The 18,330-nt window shown below is 32.2% G+C and overlaps 1 protein-coding gene across 8 annotated transcripts; it reads left to right on the top strand.

Annotated features, from left to right (window-relative positions):
- Positions 1–6,829: 6,829 nt before the first annotated feature.
- On the top strand, positions 6,830–12,598 carry LOC129902825 (interactor of constitutive active ROPs 3-like). Of its 8 annotated transcripts, none has more exons than XM_055978239.1 (4): positions 6,830–6,929; positions 8,513–8,620; positions 9,182–9,473; positions 10,764–12,598. In XM_055978239.1, exons 2-4 carry the CDS (start codon positions 8,601–8,603, stop codon positions 12,372–12,374), a joined length of 1,923 nt encoding a protein of 640 aa, XP_055834214.1. In that variant the 5' UTR covers positions 6,830–6,929; positions 8,513–8,600; the 3' UTR covers positions 12,375–12,598. The 8 variants fall into 8 exon arrangements, with proteins under 8 accessions (XP_055834214.1, XP_055834218.1, XP_055834211.1 ...); XM_055978243.1 differs by having other exon boundaries at positions 6,837–6,950; positions 10,767–12,598; XM_055978236.1 differs by having other exon boundaries at positions 6,837–6,950.
- The last annotated feature ends 5,732 nt before the right edge of the window (positions 12,599–18,330 follow it).

The raw sequence follows: 18,330 nt of genomic DNA, 5'->3' as shown, positions 1-18,330 counted from the left end.
TCCATCAATGGCTCCCAAAAATTGGCATCAACTATCACTTAGAGACCTTAACTAGGCTTTGTTTATTTTAGACACCTCATGTCGAATCCCGCTATGTCATTTTGACACTTCTTGCTTATAACATGGTGTTAGGCCCTCAGCTTGATGGTTCGAGTGGATCGGTCATGATTAGCGATTTATATGATGATCCTAGTCAAGACCCAATGCAGTCAGTCAAGATAAAGTTTAATTGACAAGACCTTGGCAATGCCGTGGCTAAGGCATGCAAGGCAAAACGTGGCTAAGGCATGACAAGGGCAGGGCAAGCTAAGGCAAGTCTAAGGCATGCAAGGGAAGACATGGATAAGGCATGACAAGGGCTGGGCAAGCTAAGGAAAGGCAAGGCTATGATCGTGGCAAGGTCGTGGCTAAACAAGTGTGGGCTAAGTGCTGGACGAAGGGGCAAAAGTTAAGGAGACTGGACCACAACGATAAGCTGTGCTAGGCAGGACCTGGGCACAGTGCAGAAACGTGGGAAAGTGTGAGTTTGGGCGGCCAGATATTGATTTTGACGCCAGAATTGAAGGTTGTTCGCGTGTGCCTCGCACAAGCGTAGGCAGTTGGGTAGTTTCTAGCCGTTTTGGCCTTTGTCGGCATTTTAGATAAGCTTGTAAATTCGAATTTGAATATTGACCTATCAGTTGGGGATGTCAACTGACTTTGCAGGCAAATGACTAGCATGTGACTGGGTGTTGTGGCCTATTTAATGGCACAGGCAGAGAGTCATTGAGTCAGATTTTTATAAGGTCAATTTTGTGTGCTTCTTTGTGGCATGAATTTAATACAAAATTGAGACTTGTTCCTTTACGTGTGGTGTATTTCTGTAGGCATTGTCAAAGCGTAAAACGAAATTGAGGGAAAAGAAAAAAGGGTTGAGTCTAAGTGTTAGGCTGTTGAAGTGGGTTAGATCATCATAAGTTGACCCCATTACAACTGGTATCAGAACAAAGGATTTCGACGCTAACAATGGCTGGCGAAAATAGTTATAATGACTTAGGAAAAAATATTGCACGATTGGAGGCCATTCTGGGCATAACAACAAGCGATGAAGGCACGGTTGATGTTCTGACATAAATTCAAGGCATCAATGCAGTGATGCAGACTTATCGTGGGAATATTGGTGGCCAGTTGATCAAATTACAAGCTTTTCATGAGTCCGTGGATACAAAAATTGAGGGGCTTAAGAAGGAAAATGAAGATCTAAAGACGAAGGTGACAGTCTTTCGTTTGGCTGTTGCAAATTTGCCTAGAAGAGGCGAAGAACATGCCAAGATCAAAGTTCCTGAACCTAAGTCGTTTGATAGTGTTCATAGTGCCAAAGAACTGGAAAATTTCTTATGTGATCTGGAGCACTACTTCACTAGTGCTCATGTCCCTACCAACGACAAGTTAACTATTGCAGTTCGTTACTTTCGTGGTGATTCTATTCTCTGGTGGCGGACAAAGAATGCTAATGATGAGAGTACAAACAGGCCCAACATTGATACATGAGAAAAACTAAGGGATGCACTTTGGGAGAAATTCTTGCCAAGTAACTCATTATGAATTGCTAGAGGCTGCCCCTATTTAATTGAAAGGTAAATTTAAATTACTAATTTAATTAGTGGGCTAAATTGGTAATTTATTTAATACTCTATATCAATTATTAAAATAAAAGGATAGGATTTATGAATTATATTACATAAAGATTAGAAAAAAAAAAAGAGAAAAGAACGAAGTGAGAAAAATCTCACCTGCGGCGTCAACATGAAGCAGCAGAACCCTTTCAGGTAAAGATCATATATATATTTTTGCAATTCTCCAATCTGTAGTGGTTTTAGTAGTTCTAAGTTACAGTAGTATTTTATGTTGGCATGCGAATTGAATTTTAGTTAAGGGACGTAAAGTTTCCTTTGAAATTGTGGGCAATATATTGTTATTATTGACGAGAGGTCACTATGAAGTAATGATGACCAATGATTGGTCTATGATGAACCAATAATTTGTTAATAAATTGGGTGGCGCAAGATAATGCTTAGGCAGTATGATATGCACATATAGGGAAATTAGTTTGTGAATGGTTCTGCAGTTTGTTCGCCTGCACCTTTACTTCTTCTTTTCGTATTAATTTATTCTCACAATTATTATAATTTAATTCAAGTTTTAATATATTGAGGTAGGTAATTAAATAGTAGGTGTATTGTATTATATGAATACCATTAAATTTATGTTATTTGGAGGAATTAAGACTTAACCTTAGGCTTGAGATTTTAAGAAATTGATTATAGAATTGGGTGAGTTATTGGGTCTAGGTTAAGCATATAAATAATATTGATGTCTACGGACTAGTTTACTTATAAATATTATATATGTGATAGATTGAAAATGGTGTGTGGCATTGAAGAAAGGAAGGACATTGGTGGATTAGCTTGCTTTATTTCGGTTCTTCGATTGAGGTAGGTTATGGTTTTATTCTATATCATAGATTAGACTCTTAATAGTGATTGGGGTAGATAGACCCTACTCGGGATGATTTATAAGAATGACTTTGAAAGTAGATGTTTTTGAACTTTTGATCCCGTTTTCTCTACGGGGTAAAATTTTAAGTCCATCATGTTTTGCGCTTTGATCTTGAAAGTTAGCCTACGGGCAATCAAAGGTTAAAAGTTCAAGGTCACTCATTTTCAAAGTCATTGGTGTAATTTTCCTGCTTTCCTTGACTCTAATAATATGCAGTGTAAAATGATAAAGTGAAACCAGTCATGTTATTTATAACTAAAATTTTATTATCTTTTTAATAATTGCAGTGTGTGGATCAGTTTTTCGCCAGCTTTAACAAATTTTACATCATACTTGTTACCTTGTGTCAACATAAGTATCAAATAGCTTTATTATCAAAACTTGAACAGATAAAAAAAACACATGATATTCTTTGTTTTTATGTAAACTTGAAAACTTATGAGTTTTGAATAGTTTACTGACCACTAATTTACATGGGGGATTAAATTAAAAGAGACTTTTGAGAGTGTAAATAAAAAAAAATAGGACATAAGTCTTAAAAATGAAGTAAAAGGACTCTTCTTTAATTAGTGATAATGACACATATTTTAAGAACCCACAATTTTTTTTAATTTACAAAAGATCTCCTCTCTTTTTTTTCCTGCCCCTCATCCACCCCTCAGCCCCATTCTCCCCCAACTTCCCCTCCTCCACGTCATCATCACCTCCAAACAACTGGCAGATGTTTAAACATTTGTCTAAACAACTAACTAATGTTTTCATATCCCGATCTCTAAAACAATTAGCAAATATTTTCATATCTCTCCAAACAACTAACTGATATTTAAAATATTGTCATTATTTTAAATAAAGAATCATAAAAAATACCTAAACAACTTAAGATTGTTTAAATATCTTTTGGTTGTTTGAACTAAACAATTTCTGGTTGTTTAAATAATTTTTGATTGTTTAAACAACTTCTGTTGCTTGAACTAAACAACTTAGGGCTGTTTAAATAATTTTTGGTTGCTTAAACGACTCATGTTTATATAAACAATATATCAATTTTTTTTTTATAATTTTCACAATCAAATTGGAGTGGAAACAAAAATGAGGATGACAACATCTGAAGAAGAAGCAGATGAAAACACAAAAAGTTTGAAAAAAAAAAGAAAAAAATGGAGGAAAAAAAAGGCAAAGAAGTTAAGGAAGAAAAAGATGAAAGGGAAAATGAACAAAAAAAGAAAAAAAAAGAGATTAGTTAAAAAAAAAAGAGATGGGGAGAATTAGAAATTTTGAAATATGAAAGGAACAAGAAAAGAAGAAAAAGAAAGATTAGTAAAAAAAAGATATGGAGGGAATAAGAAATTTTGAATTTTGAAATATGAAAGAGGAGACTTTTTGGATTGTGTTTTTTATCTTTTAATTTTTTATCCTAAGTTTACAAATATTTTAAATCAACCCCACTTCTTCATAATTAACTCCTAATTAATGTTTATAACAAAAAAAATTAAAAATTTCCAATTCTACATTCCACTCTCAAAAGTCTCTTTTAGCTCATTTTCCCAATTTACATTCTTGAATGCTTATTTCGCTTTGTATTTTAATTATTAATCTAGACAAACAAAGACCTCATGGGATGATTTGTCGTGGAGTCAATTAAGCACCTTCACTAGTCAACTCAATTATCACATAAAAAGTGAGTAGTAGAATCTCAACCTCTCTCTAAATTTCCATCTTCAGCCGCAATAACTGGGCATAAATAATAATTAATCTTGAGTTTTAACTTTTATATAATAAAAAATAGTATATGATTGGGGTCCTCTAATTGGTGATTAGAAAGAAAGTTATTTGTACGATAAAATTAATATAATTAATATGATGTTTGATTATTATGGAAGTACGTTTGCTATTTTTGTCTAATACGCATCTAGCTTTCACTTAAAATTTTATCTTTCTCGTCTTTGATAAACTTTGTTTAGTCCAAGTCACGGACCTTTTTCTTTATTATCTTGGCTAGACTATACAATTTTGTGTCCTCGCTTTTGTCTCAAAGTTACGTCCAATATTGCAGTTTTAGCTGTTGTAATCGCTAACTTTGCCTTCTTTATACTGCTTCATATTTATCCCGATCTTCTGTTCCTCTTTGCTCTCCACTAGCTTCGAATACGCTGCATTCTTGACTTCCGATCTCTCTATTTTACCACCAGTCCTCTTTGTGTCCACCGCAGTATTCCTTTGAAATCCCTAACATTTTTCTAGATGCTTTTCTAATGTTATCTGTTGTCATGGTCCATATGCTACTCCTGCAGTACTCCTCTTTTATTGAAACTAGAGATTTGGCTTCCGCGTAATTTAACAGTGATGTTCCTCTTTTGTTTCTATCTCCAAACCCGAATCCTCCGCACACATTATGACAACCTCTAGATGTGCCCATTAAAACTTATTTAAACGTGACCGATTTTCACTTATTCTATCATATATTTTAATTAATTATCTTATTTATGTAATCAACATTTGAGATTATGCACAAAAATAATTTTTAAATTTGAACTGAAAAAATCAAATAAAAACAATTTATCATATATGCATGTATTTAATTAAAACAAATAATAATTCGAATATCTAAATAAAATTTACTCCAGAGAGATGTACATGTACTAAGCAAATATCTTAGTTTCAAAACAAACATCCAAATCAAAGTAGTTAACAAATGACAAAAAAATCCTTAAAATGTTGCAGCAAGTAGGGTAATAGAAATCATCATCAGAACAGCACAAATGTCAAAAATGGAATATAAAGAAAATAATTGATGAATAAACAGCAAAATAGCACGAACAAACAGCAAATCTGTGCAGAAAAAAGCCCCCCACTCTTATCTTGATTTAAAATTTCAAATTCGAATTAAAAAAACAAACATTTTATTAAAGATTAGTTTTCCTTTAAGTGGCTTTACGTGGCACAATTCTAAATTAGTTGGAGCTTTTATATGAATAATGAATATTGAATTAAAAAAAAGCAGTGATCCATCTATTTAATTAAATTAAAATACTCGACGAATATATAATATATGTACAAGTTCATCTATGACATATGTATAATGAGTGTATTTATGTATATTAACTAAAAAAAAGTAAACAGTAAATATGTTTGGTTGTTTGGGTAAAGATCTCTTTTTATTTTCTTAGATCTTATTTTCATTTCAAGATAGATAAGATTGTCTACATATCGGTTTTTCTAACCCCCACTTGTAAAATATGTTATTAGTGTATTTTATTTTCAATATATTCAACCTCGTTTTGTTCGCAAAATAGATAAAATTGTATACACACCACTCTAAGCCCACTTATGAAATATGTTATTAATGTATCTTATTTTCATTTTATTCAACATCTCTACGTTCGCAAGATAGATAAGGCTGTATATATGTTGTTTTCTCTGAATACCACTTGTGAAACATGTTATTGGTGTATCTTATTTTCAACAAATCCAATCTCTATATTTGGAAGATAGATAAGATTGTATATATACATCGTCTTTTCTAACCCCCACTAGTAAAATATGTTGTTGTTGTATCTTATTTTCAACATATCTAGTCTTTCTACACTCACAAAATAGATAAGACTGTATACATATCATATTTTTCTGAATCCCACTTGTGAAACATGTTATTGGTGTATCTTATTTTTCACAAATTCAATGTCTCTACGTTCACAAAATAGATGAGACTGTATACATACCGCATTTCTCTAAACCCCTCTCGTGAAACATGTTATTAATGTATCTTATTTTAATCTTATTCAGCCTCTCTACGTTCGCAAGATAGATAAGACTGTATATATGTTGTTTTCTCTGAATCCTACTTGTGAAACATGTTATTGGTGTATCTTATTTTCAACAAATCCAGCCTCTATATTTGAAAGATAGATAAGATTGTATATACATCGGCTTTTCTAACCCCCACTAGTAAAATATGATGTTGTATCTTATTTTCAACATATCTAGCCTTTCTATTATCTCAAAATAGATAAAAATTTATACGCACCATCTTCTTTAAACCTTGTGTAATATGTTATTGATGTATCTTATTTTCAACATATCCATCCTCAGTATTATCTCAAAATAGACAAAATTTTATAGGCATCATTTTCTCTAAGCCCCGTGAAATATCTTATTGATGTGTCTTATTTTCAATATATCCAGTCTGTCTATGTTTTGCAAGATAAAATAGATAAAACTGCATATACACTGTATTCTATGGACCCCACTTGTAAAATATGCTGTATCTTATTTTCAAAATCCAGCAAGAAAAGTGTGAGCATATATCCTCTACACTCTCTTTTGTAGTCCACATTCCACAGCTGAGAGCCAAACAATAGAGAGAAATAAGCCAAAGTCAGAAAAAAGATTAGGTACTTCAACAACCAGAGCAGGTGACCTCGAGTACTGTGCCATAATCAGTACTACTACTATTACTACATTTTGCTGTTTCTGTATTGAATGAATGGTGTGGAAAATTTAAATGTTCTAAATTCTAACTCCCTTTTGATAATCCTCTCTGTATATTTTCTTGGTAAGACCAAAACCCCAATTACACATTTTCTCTTTTGTTTTCCTCCTCCTTGTATGGGGTTGTTTTTGTTCTTTTTTTTTTTGTGCGTTTTGAAAAGCTTCTAATGTCATGATGACAACTTTTTTGAAAAACTTTTTGGAATGTAGCATTATGGTTTTCTCTTTACTCTTTTTATTGTTTACAAGAAAGATTTAACAGTGTTTTGTCTGTGTTTTGAGCTTGATGTTTCACTAAAGTTCTCAGCTTTACAGTTTGCAGGTGGGGGTTTAGCTTAAAAGTAAAAAAAAAAATGGAATCTTGAAGAGTTTCAAGAACTCTTTCTGCTTGTCTTTTTAAGCTCTTTTTTTTTTGGGTGTCATGTGTGTTTATTCCTTTTTTTTGCTTGAGCTACATTGGGTTTTGTTTGAGCCATTTTCTTCTTCCTTCTGTTTTTCATTATATTATTTCAGTTTTGAATCATTCATCTTAAGCTTATCTGGATCTATATGACTTTAAAGATTTTGCAGAGAATCAAGGTGGGTGAGTTTGCATATTTAAGCTCGTGTTTGACCATAGATTTTGAAGTTGAAACTTGAAAATTTGAGTTTTTGAGGTTGTGATTTTTGGAATTTGAATTTGCGTTTGGACATGTATTTTAGTTGGAAAAAAATTGAAGTTCCAAATACTCCAGACCAGTTTTTGAAAACTTGAAAATATTATTAAATTTCATGGCCAAATAGATATTTGAAGATAAATTTTCAAAACTACTCTATAATTTATGGTCAAAAGCTAGCTTGATTTGTTTCAAGAATCTATATTTGAAGAAGATGATAGTTAGAATACTGTAGGTGTCCCCTTCATTCAGGCTAAAATGGAGGATAATTTATTTCTAGTTGAAGACTGCCGTTAATTGAGGAGCATATGTTTTTACCTTTTGGCCCTACTGTCCATAGCCTCATTAAACAAATAGTCCTATATTTTGAACAGTTTGTGAACTATGAAGGGTATAAATCTTATGCAACTGGTCCTGTGTACTGTTCACTGTATGGTCCTTGTGACTGCAATTAAAATTGGTACCAAACTCACCTTATTTTTCTTGAACATTCAATGTGGCTAGCTGAACCAAGACCCCCTTTTTTCCCCCTTAAAATTAATCCCATGTTATCATAAGTTTCTGTTGATCTATTTTTGGTGGTCAATTTTTTTTTTTGTCTTTCTATGATGAGTCTTAATATGGAAGGGTCTAGTGTTGACGTAACTAGTAAAGTTGTGGTCACATGACTAGGTGGTCACAGGTTCGACCCTTGTGGTCTAGCCCTTTTCCAGACCCGTGCATAGCGGGAGCTTAGTGTATTTTTTGTTTACTCACATTGGATTCCCTTAATTTCATTCTACTATATGAGTGGTCTTTAGCTAGAGTATGATATTTGTGTATTCTTGCAGTGTTAGTGGGGCAGAGGGCATTGGACAGGATAAATCTTCTTACCATCAAGATTTTATTTACTCGTGTGGGCCTAAAAGTTGTTGAGATATGCAGACCCCAAAAGCAAGGTAACTTCTGTTGGCATTTATGATTCTTTATTAAATCAAAATGTGGACTTGTCCTGGCTGGAATTCATGGAGTTGTTCTTGTAATGGTAATGAACTCGGGGGTCCCCTTTTGAAAGTATGTGTTTTAATGGTGAAAATTCTGCTCACTGAGGTTGACATGAATAAACTTTTATAGCTACTTGTAATTCATAGGAAAAAAATGACAGCTTTTGTTTTTTGATATTTTCTTGTAGAGTTTCTCGTAAGTGTGTGTGAAGGATAAGAATGGCAGGGTGAGTTTATGATTATAAATCTTGAATGTTGTGAATAGAAAAAAGGCTGAGCTTTAAATGTGTTCATATCATTAAAGGATCTTGAAAGCTGTTATCTTTTTGACATTAAATAAAGGATCAGAATGATATTAAGATTTTTCCATTTGTGGTTAAAGTGATTTATGATTGTAGTTAATATTGTGCACTAATTTGTACTATTTGAACATTGCAAAGTAGCTTAACCAATATTCTTGTTTCTTCATTAACTGTGTCCTGAAACTTTTCTTTTATTTTTCGATTTGGATAACAGAAACAGTTCCTCTGAAGTGCCACAGAAGAAATCTCCACGAGGCAATTCGTCCGAAGTGCCTCTAAAGATCTCTCCTCGAGCTATAAGATCTCGAGAAACTTCTCAAAAGATATCTCCTCGAGGTGTTCCTCAAGATGTGCCTCATAAAGTTTCTCCGAGAGTTGCGCGTCGTCTGAAGACGGGGCCATCAGATTCTGACTCTGCATCTTCTCCTCATGTTAATGGTAGGACACCAAAAGAGAGAAGAGCTAAAGTCACAGAGCAAAAATCGCCCAAAAAATTGGAGTCAGAGGTAAGGTTCTACAAATGACTTGGCTTAAACTGAAACTATTTGTAATAACAGAAAGGAAAGGAAGTTGCTATAGAAAGATTGATTGTTTATCTTTGAATGATATTTAGAGTGACAAAAAGGACAATTTTGAGAGAAGGGGAGGGGTTTAATAAGGAACCTCTACTGTTGTAATGAAGTTTTCATTGTGCCAAAATTGCCCTTGTTATGAATGAAAGATTATACATTACTTTGATTTGATGCACCTGAGAGCAGGGTCTTGGAAAAAGCTTCCTACCTCCACAAGTTAGGGGTAAGGTCTGTGTACGCTCGACCCTCCCCAGACCTCACTTGTGGGATTATGTTGGGTATGTTGTTGTTGTTGTTAGTGCCAAAACTAATGTGTAATCCTCTCCTTCTCCTGCCATATGAATGAACTCTTCTCTTAAGGGAAGCTCCCGTGCCCCAAGCTATCTATTCAGTTCCCATGTATTTAACAATACTAATGTGTAACCCCTGCCATTTTGTTTCTTCTAGATGCTGTAGTTTCATTCGTCTGTTTTTTGTCTTTTTTTAATTAAAAAACCCTGGCAAAAAGTTTGAAAATGCATCTCTAGTTCAGTTTGAATTGCTAGCACGTAAGCATGGAGTCATTGACCATTAAATTTGTGCTCCAGGCTGTATCCATTTGCTAAGAAGGAACTCGTAATCATAAATTTAGGATTTTACTTCTCATTTGCCTCAGTATCACCGATACCTTATTAGGATTTCCAATATCTTTAATAGTTAACAGTTGATTTTAAACGAGAGTGCTTCAGTGTAATTGCCTTCAATTGATCCTTGATGGCCATCAAACTGAGTAAAACTTTTAGATTTCATCTTTTCTTTATCCTTTCATTACAGATATCATAATATTGCTACTCTAGACCATGCACTCCAGTTCACAATTCTGGATTTTCTTAAGTGGCGTCGAATCTTTTGTATGCCGCAACTTTTTCTTGATCTTGCTGTCGTCATTTGATTTTGAAGGTTAAATTTGTGAATGTATTTACTTATGGTTGGATATTAAGGTTTAACAGAAATATTTTGTCACTACTCGCTAAAAAAATCGTCAAGATTTGTTATCTCTTCTGCCTTATAATGTGCTGCAAGTGTCACCATGTTTAACAATATGATTATATGTGGTCGGATTTTCTTTACCTTTAAAACCATATTTTATCAAGTTGTTTTACGCGATATTGTGTCGTCTTGTAAATTTATTTTTCACCTACATGTTCATATATTTCCTAAAATCTTTTTCTTTGTTATTTAAAGAAGTGCCCAAGCAAGGTTACTGAATTGGAGTCCCAAATCACTCAGCTCAAAAATGATCTTAAAGACAAGCTAAGTTCCTCAGAAGCATGCAAAAAGCAAGCTGAGGTAGAGGCCAAGGAGTCAAAGGAACAGTGTAAAATATTGTCCTCTGAACTGGACCAGTCCCAGAAACAGCTTGTGGATCAGCCTTTTTCCGAGAGTAGATGTCCGATTGACCACCAAAAGTCCTCAGAGGATCTGACATTGCGTTCAGAACTTGAGACAATCCAAAAACAACATTCAGTTGGCGCAGCTTCATTAGCTTCTGCCTTGAATGAGATAAAGGAACTAAAGGCTCAGCTTGAAACTGTTGCTCTATCCGAGGCAACCAAAATCAAGAACGCGGAAGCAGCCCAAACTGAGCTCCAAAGTTTGAAACAGAACTTGTCGGATACTCTTTTGCTTATGGAGGACATGAAAAAACAACTAAAGGATAGCAAAAATTCTGAAGCTCAGGCTCAAGCACTTGTTACTGAAACTCTGTTGCAACTTGAATCAGCAAAGAAGACTGTGGAGAACTTAAGGTCTGATGGTAATAAAGTTGTGGAAGCATACAATGCTATATCTTCCGAGTTGGATCAGTCAAAAGCACGTGCAAATTCACTGGAAAACCTTGTTTGCAAACTCCAAACAGATACGGGTAACGTTGGTGAAAGTGAAATTGTCGAAAATGATGAAAGTAAGGAAACAATTGAGGCAGAGCTGTCTTCTCTGAAATTTGAAGTTCAACGTCTGAGGGCTGATCTGGAAGCAGCTGAGATCAAATACAACGAAGACAAAAATCAAAGCACAGTCGAAATTAGAAGTGCTTATGAGTTGGTGGAGCAAATCAAGTCAATGTCGACGCGAAGGGAAGATGAACTCCAGGGAGAATTACAAAACTTCAAAACACAACTAGAGGAGTTGAAGGCGAATTTGATGGATAAAGAAACTGAATTGCAAGGTATTTGTGAGGAGAATGAGAATCTTATCATGAAACTAGAGAACGTGCAATCTGGGAAAGGAGAAAATGAACTCGAAAAGGAGCTTCAAAGATCAAGACTTGATATCGAAAATCTTAAGGCAAATTTGATGGATAAGGAAACTGAACTGCAGAATATTTTAGAGGAAAATGAGATCCTGAAGTCGGAAACTGATAAAAAGGAAAGCAATAGAAGTAAAGTGAAGGATGAAGTTGCTGCTGAACTAGAAGTTGCAAACACTGCAGAACGAGAAGCCCTCATGAAGCTCGGGTACATGAATGAGGAGGTTGATAAAAGTAACCGACGGGTGGCTAGGGTAACCGAACAATTGGATGCAGCTCAAGCTTCCAATGCAGAAATGGAAGCAGAACTAAGAAAGCTAAAGATTCAGTCTGACCAATGGAGGAAGGCTGCAGAAGTAGCAACCGCGATGCTATCAAATGGCAACAACGGGAAACTCATGGAAAGAACCGGATCAATGGATAGTCCTTACAGTCCTTGCAAGATTAGCTCACCTTACTTTGAGGACATGGATGAAGATTTAATGAAGAGGAAAAATCCAAATATGCTTAAAAGGATCGGCGAGTTATGGAAGAAGCCACTGAAATAGGAAAAAGTACGCGGAAAGGTACTTTGTGATGACCCTTGAACTTAACCTCTTAGTTTATGTATTTGAAACAAAATGAACTGGACCTCTACTTATTGTAATCATATAGAAGCTCTACTCAACCTAGAACTGAGTCTAATGATTGTTCAATTCTGTTGCTCTTTCTTTCATGTTTTCATGAGTATCTATCTATGCAGTTTGTTAATATTATTTCTAAATACTCTTTACTGATTTTGAGCTACTGTGATTTGTGCTGATCGGATAGTTATTTTTTGGCATAATACATAGATAGACACTTTAACTTGGTCTTAACTGACAACTGAACATTCTAACTTTGAGAATGCACACCCAGACACTTCAACTCCTCTCTCATTGTGTATCGTGGACACTCGATGCTGATGATCAATATGTTAGTTGGAGGGAGCAATTGACACAATGAAAAAGTTGAGGTGTCTAGATGTGTATCCTCAAAATTGGAGTATTTAGTTATAAGTTGAAGCCAAGTTAGGTGTGTATCTATTTGCTCTAGAATTTGACAGCACGAAAATTTAAACCTTGGAAGGTACTTCATCGATTGCAAAGTTGCATCTTACTATATAACATTGATATGATATCGAGATAAACTATCTTCACATCTAAACATCAGTTGTGGAATTATACTGGATATGTTATTGTTGGTTAAGTTTGTCTCGTCTTCTATTTTTTTTTCCTTGTCATGCAAGTGTATGGGACTAAACAAAATTTCGAGCTTGCATACCAATAGTCGAAGAAATGAATAACGAAAGAAAGAAATTTTCTTATTCAATCTCCTGGAACCAGTGATGGATATTATTGAAGGATAATGTTGAATATTTGCATTTTACATACCAAAGTAGAGAGCTTTTCAGTATTCCAAGTGAAAAAATTAGTTGAGATATAATTTCTGGATAGCGAGGATCTTATAGGATAAGCTATTTTATGGCTAAACACTAAATAATTTACTAGTGTTTGAATTTATGGAAATTTCACTAGTTTAGGAGCTAATACGTAGATACACTCTAGTTTGCAATATTACGAATCTTCCCAGATTTTGGTGCGTCCTGATATGTCCATATACATGTATCTCGTGATAGATGAGGTCAAAATCAATAATTTGTTTTAGATACACTAAATCCAAGTGAATTTGCATGTATCTGGGAGATTATATCTCGGATACATAGATGAATCTCACTTGCCTCCCTTCCATCTCGCTCGTCACTCTCCTAGCATCTGATATCTTAGATACATGCGAATCACACCAAATACATATAATTAGATGTATCTAGTGTGATTTGCATGTATCTTGGATACATAACTATCTCACTCGCCTCTCTCCCCATCTCGCTCCTCTCTCCTTATTTTAGTGTGTCTGGTAGCAAAAATACATGTATCTAGATGTATTTTTCTCAATACATGGTATGAACCTCTTAATTAACGATAAGATACATAATTATTTGAAAGTATAAATAGAATTAATATATATTATGAATTTATATCTAAGGTAGTTTTAATTTAAATAGCGATCCTAAAAATGGCTATCTAATGACATTTCTACCAGCCATACAAGCGACACCTTTGATGACCGTGTTGACCAACAACCAAGCCCGTGATCAAAACTCACCACACAAAAATAAAAGAGAAAACTAAGTCTATGCCTTATAAAAGTAAAATAATTATAGATAAATATCTCTTTATAATTCATATTCCCAAAGCATGCGACTCGCGACAATGATACCAGTACAGTATCAACATACTGACATGGTATCATTTAGGTTTGCTTCAGTTCGCAATGATACTACTATAATATATCTATATACTGTCATGATATCATTGATGTTTACTTCAATCCTTTAGTGACATTTTTAAGATACCATCATATACTGGCATAGTATCATTAAGGCTTGTTTAATATATTTAGTAACACTCCTCAAATCATGTATAATACCATTGCCGTATGTGAATATACTGTTGTGGTAGCACTAAGGTTTCTTTTATTCATTCATTCACAAAACTACTCATTCATTAATGATACCACAATAATATATTCATATACTGTTATGGTATTATTAATATTTTCTACATTCATTAATGTACAACTAAGTCAATCATCAATAATACAAACACATTATATATATAATAACATGGTATCATTGACTAATAAGCAGTCTTTCAAGTGAGAAATTCATAATTTCTCAATGATACCATCACATAATATCATATATAATAGCATAATATCATTCACCAATGAACAGACCTTCAAGTATATATCATATACAGACATGATACCATCTCAAATGTTGAATAATACCATCATAGTATATATGTACTGTGATGGTATCATAAAGATTTTTCTAATTCATTCGATATTACATAAATGATACTACCACGGTATATTCGTATATTATCATGATATTGAAAATCTTTAATAAGACACTTTTAAAATCTTCAATAATACCATAACAATATATTGCATATGTTATGGTATCATTAAAGAATCAAACATTTAGCAAAAATGCACAAATACTAAATGATACCATCACAGTACATATAATGATACCATCATAGTATATATATGCTGTAATGGTATCATAGACGGGAATTGCGCCTAGACTAAAGGGGGTACAAGGGGTAATTAGTTTGGACCGAACGGATAAAAAATTAAAAATTATTTAAAAATAGGATATGAAGTGGTAAATAATTTGTTTAAAGAGTCCATTTTGTATATTTATCCCTTAAAATTGCGGAAATTCAACAAAATGTCCATTAGATTATATTTCTTACACAAAAAATAGCATACTTAAGAAAAATCATTTAGTACGATAAATGACCATTCGACGTTATTTCTTTATAAAATTTGGCCCGTCTTCTTCTTCGCTGCTGCTTCATCTTCTTCACTTCATCTTCTTCGTTTCTTTTTCTTGCTTTTGCTTCTTCTTCTTCACCGATGATGTTGTTGCTACTGCTTCTTCTCTTTTTTTTTAAAAAAAAAATATCATGGTACTGTAAATCTGAATCGTTCGGAGTGAATTATATATTAATAGACTTGAAACATTCAGAGGATTTCATATCTAAAATTTTGGGAGGTTTAGAGGTAATTTTAAGTTGATCAAGATTGAATAGTCAATATATAATTTATATATAGTTAAGCTATATTCAGTTTTTGAGTGTATCATATTAAATTGTTAGTGTAAAATTTTCAGATGTTTAGATGTGATTTTGAGTTGATTGAGATTGAATAGTCAATGTATACTTTATGTATAGTTTATATAAGCTATATCCAATTTTTTGAGTGTATCATAATGCATGATCAATATATAACTCATGTATAGGTAAGCTATTGTGTATAGTCAGTGTACTTCTTATAACTTTTGACAAGCTATAGTGTATAGTCAATGTATATATAGTATGACTTTTGACTATTTTTTATGTAAAAAAACATGACTATATTTATTATAATCTATTACTCTATTGTATTTAGCTCAATAAAATTTCTTATTGGGGGCCCAAGAAGAGAAGCCCAAATGTTTCACTTATCTTGTAGGATTCAAGGGTTCTTTTCTTTGATGTTTATTTGTAAAAACTAAATAATGAAAGGCTCGGGCCCAATATTACAATTTTAAGAATATTTATAGAAATTTGATTATTTTCAAGAAAAAATAATTATTTTTATTTTTAAATAAACATGATAGGAATTTTTATAAAATTGAGTAACAACTTGTAACTTATTTAACATCATCTCAAACACATTCATTCGAATCAAACAATTAATTTTAATATTTTTTTTATACTTTATTAGAAAAACTATAAGAGAGAATAGATTAAATTATGAGTGTCAAACATATTAATAATTTTTATAGAATCATACAAAACAACAAGTGATATTAATCCATATATTAATTGATTTTGAACACATTTAACTTTATTTATAGGTGTTTTCCAAATGAAAATAACGACCTACTTGTTAAGGTCCGAATAAATCATACTACTTTTACAAAGTGATAAAAGATGAAAAGGAAATTATGGTTTTACGTTTTGTCTTATATACATCAAAATCAAGAGATCAACTTAGTATAATAAAAAAAAAAGTGATTTGTATACCTAATGAGAAATTGTACTACCTCAAATAAAGAACCAAAAGATGGCAACAAAAAATTAACATTATATATATTACAGTAATTTAAGACATATATTATTAAATTGACCTACAAAGCAAATCCACACCTTATAACAAATTAAAGAATCACTGAGTTGTGAAGGAAAAATGCAAATTACACATATTTTAATTCAGAATTATAGTACTAAAATATTAGAAAAATATCAAAGTAAAGAGTTAATCCTGTAAGAAGGGGCGACATTAAGGTAACTTTTTTTGTTTAAGTTCTTACTAGGCTATTGTTAATGGTAAGAGAAGGTTAATACAAACGACCCCAAAATTGAAATTGATGGCCAAAAATTTAGAATACTTTTACTTGAAACTCAAATGGTAAGCTTTTTTATATTTGACTTTTTACCATCATATAATATAAATGATAATATAACAATATGCAAACGATTTTATGCTTTTGTATTGTAGAAAAAAAGACATAATAACATAATGAGAGCATAATTAAAAACAAAAGGAGGTAGATGAATAACAACAACAACAATTGCTACAAATACATATAAGAGAACAGAAAAAAAAAAAGAGAGAAGAGGGAAAGGGAGTGGAACTTATGAGAGGGGAGAAAATTAAGGAGTGAGTAAACTTAGAATGGGTTAGTGCCTATTTATTTGTGTCAAAGACGTTAAGTAGTTAGTTCTAGAAAAAATTTGTAATTTGTTGTTCTTGAAGAATTGTCAAAGACTTAGTAGTTAGTTCTAGAAAATCTTGTAATTTGTTGTTTCTAGAAAAATCATGAAATTTGTGAAAGAAATATAGCTATATGGATATATTGTCAAATTTAAAGAATTTGTAGAATTTTAAAATGAAATAGATATGAAATGACAAATTTGCCCTTGGTCTTCCCAAACTTAGCTCTTCTATATAATAGAAATTTCACGGGCATTCTATTTTGATCGTCTCATTTAATTAGTATTCATCTTGTGTTATTTTGCATAAATATTATGTTAGATCATTTTAGGTATTAATGTATGGTTTTTTTTTTTGCTTCTTTTGCTTTTGCATTTATATGTACATTATTAAAATTTTAATTATTTAATATGTGTTTCAATCATATATAATTAAACACATGCATATATGAAAAAATTAAAATGATACTAAATGAATTTATTAGGCTGTCGATCTTTTAAAATTAAATTTCACAACAAAACTCAAAATTGAAGGTTCAAGGCATAGTACAAGAATCTCTGTTTAATTTTTTATTTTATTCTTTCTTACAAAAACAAAAAAACTTTCTTCGAAAATAAGTTGGAATTTGCAATTGAGGTACTTTTTCAACATGCGTCACACAAAAATCTGAATTAACTAATAGAGTCAATAAATTTGAAATACTAAATAATTTAAATTAGAAAATATAATTTCCTCCATTCTAAAATAATTGTTATCTTTCAACAAAATAGAATGCTTAAGTTATTAAACTATCCTTATTTAATAATTATTTCTTAAAAATTGAACGTTAGTAAAAAAATAAAGTATAACGATATAGTTGAAAAAAAACGTAATAATAAATATGTCATTTAATTTAACTTTAGCTAACATTTGATCTATACAATCTTACTTTGAGTATGCACAAATAGATACTTAACCTTGTATAAAACTGAGTAAATAGATACATACATCTTATATGACATAATATATACATAAGATACCCATGAGACGCAAATTGTCATATAAAATGCTTAATATTTTATTTTTTATCTTAAATTTCTAAGATAACAATTATTTTGAAACATTGAAAAAACACAAACAAGAAAGCACTCTATCATATGCACTCATTAATTT

The sequence above is a fragment of the Solanum dulcamara genome, chromosome 9 (genome assembly GCF_947179165.1).
Source record: "Solanum dulcamara chromosome 9, daSolDulc1.2, whole genome shotgun sequence".
Lineage (NCBI taxonomy): Eukaryota > Viridiplantae > Streptophyta > Magnoliopsida > Solanales > Solanaceae > Solanum > Solanum dulcamara.
The sequence above is the reverse complement of the archived record's forward strand: the minus strand, read 5'-3'. Positions and strand labels throughout refer to the sequence as shown.